Here is a 9,848-nt window from a genome sequence, read left to right as displayed (position 1 = left end):
TCACCTTTTGAAAACATTTTGTCATTTACTGTACTTGTGTGTGTTAAAAATATTTCTTTCCCCTGCAGTGAACAGTTTAGAGGTAAAGATACAATTTAAAAGTAAACACAATGTTCATGGTTTAAAAGCATCAAAAATGTATCACCCCCCCTTGTCACCAGTTTGTCAATTATTGTACTTGTTTGTGTTAAAAATATTTCTTTCACCTGCATTGAACAGTTTCAAGGTAAAAATAAAATATAAAAGTAAAAACAAATATTTCATGTGGACTATTCCTGAGCGGGATTCGAACCCATGACCTTCTGAATGTGAGTCTGCAGCCATAACCACTCGACCGTCTAGTGGCGGAATCTGGAATGCATGTCAAACTTAAATTTAAACATGACAATCTGCATTGCGCAATCAGGAAGTCATTGTAAAAGCATCAAAAAAGGATCAACCCCCCCCCCCCCATGTCACCAGTTTGTCAATTATTGTACTTGTCTGTGTGAAAGTATTTCTTTCCCCTGCATTGAACAGTTTAGAGGTAAAAATAAAATTTTAAAGTAAAAACAATGTTCATGGTTTAAAAGCATCAAAAATGTATCACCCTCCCCCATGTCACCAGATTGTCATTTATTGTATTTGTCTGTGTTAAAAATACTTTTTTCACCTGCAAATTTAAACCTTACAATATGCATTGCGACAACAGGAAGTCATTGTTGATGGTTTAAGGTGATCACCACAACACTACTTTGAGAAGGGGAGGGGGGAATTGCAGCAGAAGCTGAAAGTTCCAGGGATTCTAGTGTTAAGGTTTAAATTGATTTATTCTGGAATAATATTCCTGCCTTTTTATTTCTAATATGTTAGAAAGGTACAGTTTTAAAGTTTTAAAAATTGTTATTCTGTTAGCTTTTTGGATTCTTTTGGCATTTACTAAGATTTTTTAGGCTATTCAGAGTGAAGCCCATATTGCAGCTACATGCTAGCTGTTTTGGCTAATTCGGGTTTTTCTTTTTACGTTTTTTAGGCTATTTTGGAGTTTGGATAATATTTACATGCTAGCTGTTTTCGCTAATTTAGGCTTTTTTCAGTTTTTAGGCCATTTTGAAGTTTAGTGATTTTTTTCAGCTGCATGCTAGCTGTTTTGGCTAATTCAGGCGTTTCTCTTTCTGTTTTTTAGGCTATTTTGCAGTTAGGCTAATATTTACACGCTAGCTGCTTTGGCTATTTTAAGCTTTTTAACAGTTTTTTTTAGTTCGTTTTGGTGTTCAGCTGATATTTCCGCTGCATGCTAGCTGTTTTGGCTAATTCAGGCGTTTCTTTTTATGTTTTTTTGGCTGTTTTGGAGTTAGGATAATAATTCAAAAACTATTTTGAAGTTTAGCTATTTTTTTTAGCTATATGCTAACTGTTTTGGCTAATTCAGGCGTTTCTTTTTATGTTTTTTAGGCTGTTTTGGAGTTAGGATAATAATTAAAAAACTATTTTGAAGTTTAGCTATTTTTTTTAGCTATATGCTAACTGTTTTGGCTAAACTAAGTGTTTCTTTTTAGCTTTTTAGGCTAATTTGGAATTTAACTAAGTTGGCTATAAACTTCAGTGTTTTCAGCTATCAATTTTAGCATCTTCAGCAGCCAAAATCCGCTTACAGCACTCACGCTAGCATTATCGCAGGTAATGCTAGTTCATAAATATGTTAAAAAGGTACGGTTTTACAGTGTTCAATAAATGTTTATCCTGTTTGGCCCACAACCTAAGGTGTGTTTTGGATTTTGACCCCTTGTACGATTGAGTTTGACACCCCTGATTTAGCTGTTACTGCTGCCTTTATATCTGCTCTAAATCATCTGGATCTTCACTCGTTTGAGCGCTCAAATAAACCATTATGATACCCTGCAGATCCTCTGCGACAGATCAAATCAAAAAGTTTTTATCGAGCAGAAGTGCTTGAACGTTGAGCAACTTAAGATTCAATTTAAGACGTTTTCCTCGAAAAGTGTTGACAAATGAAACAGATGGGCAGGTAAAAAGAAACTTTTATATAAAGTTAGAAGAATGAGTCACGCCTGAGCAGATTCTCTGAACCACGCATGCAGCAGAACGCTGCCGTGCCTCCAGAGCTGAAGCCACAGATTCTCCTCAAATGAAACATATGGGAGATGATTGGTGAACCCAGAGGTTAACAGCTGAGACGCAGCGCTTTAGTTAATGTCCTCTACTTACAGGGACTCCCACAGATCTGTTTGGATCACACAGAGGACAGGGAGTGATTCTGGAGCCGGCACCAATCACCATGGCAACTAATTAGTCAAGGAAAACGATCAGAGTGCAGATATGGACTTTTAACTCGTTCACAACCCCAGCATGAAAAGAAATCAATGACATTTTCTATTTCTTATTGCACTGAGTGAAACACACATAATTGGTGCTTTTAAAAATAACTAAATGTGCTCAAACATTTGGTCGAGCAGGAAGTTCAGTGAATAGGGAGGAAATAACTTTATTTCAGTTCAAATATGATTGAAAGAGGAGGGTTTGAGTGAAAAATAAAATACTTGGAATTTCTGAGACAAAAATATAACAAAAATATTCTCAGAAATAGTAGAGGTAGAAGCAGACTTCTGCTTTTTAAAGACCCACACCCATAAAAATTGTGTTTTTGGTGTCATCTTTTCTGATGATAAAGGAAATGTTTGCATTCCTGACTATTTATTTATTCAAATTGATGTGAATCAAGACAAGACAATAATAAAAGCAGTTTTGTTTTCAAGAACTTATCACTAAAGCTTCTACAAAGAACCACGAGGAACTGTGACTTGAACTTCAGGATAGTTTTCCACCTTCATGCTCCTTGTGTTGAGACTAAATTTGAGAAACAAGTCGTCAGTTTTTTCGGAACTCTCTAATATCTATTGAAATGGTCTGAAGTTTCTGTTATAATATTGTTTTCTGCTGTTTGTTTCTTTTGGAAATTGGTAAATGTGCTTTTATATTGCATTCCTTCTTTTTTAAACTAATTTTAAATTGGTAAATTTGTCCATAATTTTAGCCATGTGTTGTTTTGTAAAATATTAAGCTGATGCAAGAAGCTTAATATATTTGCACGCTGTCCCAATAAACTAAAACATCGCAGGGTTTTTGATTTTGTTTAACAACAGAATAATCATTATGAAAAACCACTCAGAATGCTTTAAAATAAATTAAAAGATGATCAGAGCGGGATTTTAAAAAGCGTGTGTGCATTCAATCTAAGCTCTGTGTAGTTTTAGTTCAGGAGAATGAAGTCATGGCGTCACCGAGGAAGTTATTCTCAGCACGTCGACATCCATTCTAGACGAAAACATCTAAAAACTGATTCTACCTTCTGTTATAACATTATTTACTTTAGATGATCTTCTGCAGCTCACCTGACTCTAATTCTGACTACATCTGATCATAACCGCATCATGAAAACTATGCAAATCTATTAAATGAAGTAACTAAGCAGAGGTGGGAGTGTATGAATTTGCTTCTACCAACTCCTTTTTTAAGCAATTCATCAAACTCTGCTTGACTTTAGGTAATAATCACTATATTTAATTAATCAAATCAAAATCAAATCAAACTTTGTTTGTACATCACCTTTCCAAGAAATCAATTTCACTCAAAGTGCTTTCATAAAATGACAACATGGTTCCCGCAACTTATAGTCTGAAAATACGCTAAATGAATTTAATTTCTGTAATGAAGTCTGATAAATCTTGTGTCGTCCATGAATTATGCTTGAAATGAACCAAATCAATCAATCCAGTCAATTAATTCCTGAAACTGTTTAGTTCAGATTCAAAATTTATTTAAGATCTGATTCATTTAAACTTTCTATGCTACATTTCATATTTTTTCATACATTTTTGTTTATTTGTGACTTAAATTAAACAAAATGTAAGTTTTGTTCGTTAAATTATCAATTAACCTTAAAAACGGACAGTAAATCGGTTTTTAAATAACATTTTTAGTCAGACACATTTTCCAAATCATGATTCACTCAAATCTTCATTATTTTTTGAATCCAGCCTTAATCTCATTCATGTTTTGGCCGGTGACATTCAGACTCACCGCCTCTTGAACACAGTTTTGGTGCTTTCACCAAACGTCCAGCTGGCAGAGACCAAACGACCAACAGATTTCCAGATGTCAGCGGCGCAGAGAGCCAGACTGGAGTTGTTTTTGGTTGGTGATGCTCTAACCTGTCCAGGCTGAAGCAGCTCTCCCTCTCTCAGTGACAGCTGAAACCCTCTCCAACTCCGAGTGACCCTGAAATGGAGAAAGGAGAGCAGAAAGTGGGGAGATGGATGGGCGCCGCGGCCGTCCTGTTCAGTGCAGCTGCACTCAGTGGACCTCCAGAATCACAGCATGTCTGGGGAAAACGTACAGGGAGGATGCTGACATGTTTGCATTGAATTTTCTGTTAGTGTAATGATTTGTAGTTTAATTCTGAGTGAAATACTGCCGGAAGTCAGTTGAATTGTTGGTTCAGAAACAATCCTTTCCCTAAAGGCGCTAAAGGAGCCTCTTTGGAGGCAGTCATCATTACTGCGACCGATTTTGTTTTATTTTTAAATTTCACGGCTCCGTGGTTTGTGACCAGCTGGCTTTTGTGAAACTCTTCAAGACGAAGCGGCGCTCTGAGCTGCAGCTGACAGCCCCTGACGGTGAAAAGATAAGAGGGGTCCTCAGAGGTTGGAGAGGCAAAATGAAATCACTCAGTACTGGGAGCATTGATGAAACTGTCCACTGTAATTACCCAGATTATTTCATTTCTCTGCCACTCTCAAGATGCACCTGAATTAGCATCCTGGTCGACGTGCGAGGATGCAACTGCTCATAAAAAAGCTTTTACTTATTGTGTATGAGCTGGAAACTGGTGGAAAAAAATAAACCCTTTTTTAGATTTATTTTGAAATAAAAGCCGCTGCAGTAAGTCTAATTTAATTAACCTGTTGACGTCTGTTGATGCATTAAACCACTTCTGCTTCTTAATTTAGAGTCCTTGAAAGCATAAATGATTTTTTTTATCGTAGCTGGAGATGAATTCAGCCATCAAGAGGTTCTGCAAAGGAGTCAGGCTGGATAACTCCAGATAAACATTTTCAGAACTTCTCTTCTTGTTATTTTTTATTCAATTGTACAAATAAAAAAAGATTTTTGAAAGCAGACCAGTTTTAGGAGTTACAGGAAAACGTTTAATCTTATAAGTGATATTCACCTCAGCCCTCAGAGGAATCTCATTAACACATTTTGAAATGCAGAATTTCTAAAAAAAAAAAAAAAGGAGTGTTTTTGTATTTTATGAAAGAAGCTCAGATTCAGTTACTCTCATTAAAAAAAATAAGTTCCTGAGATGCTGGAAAGTCTGTGGACTCAGCTGGACCTCAGAGGAAATAAATATTGAATAAGGAAAGCTTTGAACTAGTTTTAATAGCCAGCTAAAATATTAGCTAAATGCCAAATTAGCCTAAAAAAAAACAAACAAAAAAAACTTAGGTAGCCAAAGCCTAAATTAGCCAAAACAGCAGAGTGTAAATATTAGCCTAGCTCCCAAACAGTCTTTTTTTTTGGAAAAAAAAGTCTACATTAGCTAAAACTATGGAAGCCAAAAACGGCCTGCCCCACTTTAAAAAAAAAAAAAAAATCAGGTTCTCGTTATAACGAGATCCACTATCTATTTATGACAAGAAAACGAACTTCGATTTCTTGTTATAACGAGATAATCTAGAACGAAGAATGACTTCACCTGTTTGAAAACACCCGACAAACATTGTTTTTAGTCTATTTTTTATTTATTAGTGGATCTATGCTCTTTAAATGCCTTAATTCAGTCTCATGCACCAGCAGAAATATATTTTGTCAAAATTGTACAAGTTAAAAATATAACATGATAACATCGGGCTATTAATAACATTAAAATAAAATGATTTGGAGGGCCGGATCTAACTCCCGGTCCTCGACTTTGATACATGTGATACAAATTGATGCCTTTCATATTGGAACGCTCCCCCATTTAAATAGCAGCACTAATGCTCAAATAAATATATGTTTTTGCAAAATTATTTATTTGATTTTGACATCTAAATCAAATAAATAATTTTACATAAATATTAAAGCCTTAATGATAGATTGGCAAATTACAAACATTAAAAAATATGTATTTTATATGTGACTGCATGGAGTAAACTGTCGTTCTGATAAAATAAAAACTTTCCAAAAGCAGAAATTTTATGTTTAACATTTTTTTTTTTTTTTACCTCGTGACATTTTCCGGCGGTGTCTTTGGGGAGGGGGATCCTTCAAACGCCCCCCAGACTGATTTAAGATGCTGCCCCTCATACACGGGGACAAAAGAGTCCCTGTGAGAACTGCAGTACCTCCCTTCACCACAGATGGGCAGCCGCGTGCCCCGATTCCTCATTGGTCACGACTGTCCACTCCAGCCAATCAGAGCCTTTTGCGTGCGTAGCGTCGCTTCCGGGTGACTTCTAGAGAAATCCTTTGCTTTTTCGTATTTTAATCGAGTAAATCTAAAAGCTCCGGGTTGGGAAAAGGTTCGAAACATGAACAGAATATTCGGACGCGGGAAGCCCAAAGCGCCTCCTCCGAACCTGTCGGACTGTATCAGTACCGTGAGTAACGGCGGAACGGGGTTTTATTGACATAACGGAGCTGCGAGCAAGCTAGCATGACCACTACAAGAGGGAGTAAACAATAAACCACGAAGCCGCGTTTACTGGGCTTTAAATGAATGCTCTAATCCGAAATATTCAATAAAATCTGACAAATTTGGGGATTTAATTGACCAACTAGCAGGTGTTTTTGTCTAGGAATGACACGACACTCCCCCAAAAACGAACACAAACAAACACAACGTGTTTCACAACAATCATTTGCATTTTTAAAATGTTAAATCCATCCTAAGTTTATTTTTAAAATCCTAAATAAATATATATTTTTGCCAGTAAAATAGAGTGTTTCTACAACTATAGAATAGAAAATGTCTCTTTTTTGTTTTTATGTGTTATCATTGTTGTTGGCTCTACAAACGTCTTAATCTCTACTATAATCTCTCAACTATTTCCAAAAACAAATAAAGCCTGGAAGAATAAGAAAAATAATATTTAAATAGCAATTTTCACAAGTAAAAACCCCAAAGTGCTTTACAAGACATGAGTAAAGCACAACACAAATGTACGGTGGTCGAAAAGGCTCACATAAATGCAAAAGACAACAACATGATGACAAAAGCTGCAACACAACGACAAAAGCCAGAACACAACAACAACAAAAGCCAACAACATGGTGACAAAAAACAAAAACATTACAACAAAAATTAACAATATGACGACAAAAATCAACAATATGGCGACAAAAGCCACAACACGACAAAAAACAACATGACAAAAACTGAAGCACAACGACAAAAGCCACAACACAACTACAAAAACTGGAGCAACATTGGTAAAAATAAATTAAATGTAAAAATAAGGAAAAGCTAATCATACAGAAGAAAGTGAACTGAAAGCCCGTCTGAAAAAATGACTTGAGAATCTTTTTAAAAGAACCAACAGTTTAGGGTTAACTCAGTCCAGCGGCTGGTTCCACCCATACAGACACACCTGTCCAGGTAAGAAGCAGAAAAACCAGCCGAGCCTTTCCAGGTTAGACTTGAGTTTTATTGTCTGATGGAGCAAAAGTGGAATTAAAGTAGAAACCTCCAATCCTAAGAAAAACATCTCCATGATCAAACACGGCGGTGGGAACTTCATGATTTGGAGATGTTTTCAGCTAATGGAGCAGAAAAACCCGATCAGAGTGAAGGAAAAGAAGAGAATGAAGAGGAACCAGACTTTGGGACATTTCAACATGAAACCACCAATAATTAAAAAGGAAAATAAAAGTTTTGCTTAGAGGGCTTTGGTGGACTGAAACCATGATCAGTTTGTTTCTGAACAAAAAACAGTGAGAGACACCAAGTCCTCCAACACGTTTTGTTTATGCTTCTGTGATCATTAAACCCATCATTTATAGCTTTTAAATGTTTAGAATAATTTCATTTCAGCAGTGTTAAATTTAAACACTTTTTACATTTTTGACAGCAGCACAAACTAGTTCCTTTCAAAATAAAATACTCTGTAAAACAAGCTCCTTATGCATCAGATTTACTAAAATCAAACATGCAGAGAGTCAAACGTGACATTTTCTATCATTTCCATTGATTACTGAGATGAATATGAATGATTTTATTTTACACTGATGACATTTGTGTTTTGGGAGACGTCTGTGGTACTAAAAGATAATTTGCTAGTTTAATATTATAAGATTGAAATCAAAAAAGTTCCAGAATCATCCTCAGAAAAGCTGCTTGCCGTTTTCCAGCTGCTTCAAACACGCTTCATCTTCTGGTCCTCTCATAGGTGGATGCCAGATCAGAATCCATCGAGAAGAAAATCGGGCGGCTGGACGCCGAGCTGCTGAAGTACAAAGATCAGATGAAGAAGATGAGAGACGGACCCTCCAAGGTGAGAGATGGGATTGGATTTGGACGTGTCGGTGCAGGAAATCCTCATCTGTTTTCATCTGCAGAACATGGTGAAGCAGAAGGCCATGAGGGTCCTGAAGCAGAAGAGGATGTGAGTCTCACACTTCAGTTATTTCACACGATTTATGCTCATTTTTAAGACCTTTTAACATTTTCTCTTTTTAAATGAAATCCAATAGAATAATAAAGTTAAGTAATAATAGAATGACATCTGTCTGGCCTCACAGAACAAAAATGTGACAAAAAATGGATTAAAATCATAAATGAGGATCTACTTTTTCATGTTTACACTGAGAGGAGGAATAAAAATAGAACTTTATTTGTTTTTCCCACAACTTCTGCATTATTTTAATGTCTGAAGCTCACAAAAAATAGGTGAAAATGTCTTTAAATAAAACGCCTGACAGTAATCAGAATAAATTCTCCACTTCACTCGGATGCCCCCGGTGTTTTTCGGTTAACTTCACGTCACCTCCTGCTCCTCCACAGGTATGAAGGTCAGAGGGAGCAGCTGGCTCAGCAGTCCTTCAACATGGAGCAAGCCAACTACACCATCCAGACATTAAAGGACACCAAAACTACTGTAAGAACCTCCAGAATCATCTCAGACGACGACTCTTCTGTTTAGCTGTAACCCTTTGTCTACCTGCTCAACCAAACGGTGGGAAACATTTTCTAAAAATATTGATTGTGTGTAATATTCCCCAAGGTACGGAGCTCCTAAAGGGAAATTGAAGAAATAAAAATTGAGGTCAAAAAATTATTTTTTACAAAAAAAAAAAATAAAAAATTCTGGTTAATAATGAATGCACACCAGATAGTAACTGGTGTGCATCAATTAGTTACCAGAACATTTTTTTAAATTTAGTTTTTAGAAGAAAAAAAACTTTAGTATCCAGTGTGCACCAGTTACTAACCAGAACTTTTTTGGGGTAAAATTAAAGTAGTAAAACAAAAAATTCTGGATAGTAAAGCACCATTAGTAACTGGTGTGCAACAGTTACTATATAACCGGAATGTTTTTTTTGTTTGATTTTTAGAAAAAAAAGTTCTGGTTTGTACCCCGGACTTTTTTTAGCCTCAATTTAACCTTTAAGTAATTTTAAAAATATTTTTTTTTGCAAATTTTACATTTTATTTTTTTGCTTCAAATGTGTTTACAGAGCCCCTAAGTATTTTTAGAAAAAATATATTTTTAAACTTTAAATTTTCTTCAATTTTTTTATGGAGCCCCTAAGTATTTTTTAAAATACATTTTTTTGTAAACTTCATTTTTTTTTACTTCAAATTT

General features: G+C 35.7%; 1 protein-coding gene across 1 annotated transcript in view; it reads left to right on the top strand.

Moving 5' to 3' along the window:
• The first annotated feature begins 6,471 nt into the window (after window positions 1-6,471).
• Window positions 6,472-9,848, top strand: part of chmp5a (charged multivesicular body protein 5a) — a 9,920-nt gene continuing 6,543 nt past the window's right edge. The window contains exons 1-4 of the mRNA XM_024274030.1: window positions 6,472-6,644; window positions 8,433-8,537; window positions 8,602-8,648; window positions 9,047-9,140. Of these exons, the coding sequence (XP_024129798.1) occupies window positions 6,576-6,644; window positions 8,433-8,537; window positions 8,602-8,648; window positions 9,047-9,140 (315 nt within the window). The 5' untranslated portion in view covers window positions 6,472-6,575. The remainder of the gene's footprint in view (window positions 6,645-8,432; window positions 8,538-8,601; window positions 8,649-9,046; window positions 9,141-9,848) is intronic.

The sequence above is a fragment of the Oryzias melastigma genome, linkage group LG17, assembly GCF_002922805.2.
Source record: "Oryzias melastigma strain HK-1 linkage group LG17, ASM292280v2, whole genome shotgun sequence".
NCBI classification, from domain to species: Eukaryota; Metazoa; Chordata; class Actinopteri; order Beloniformes; family Adrianichthyidae; genus Oryzias; species Oryzias melastigma.
This window is presented reverse-complemented; position numbering and strand designations above follow the sequence as displayed.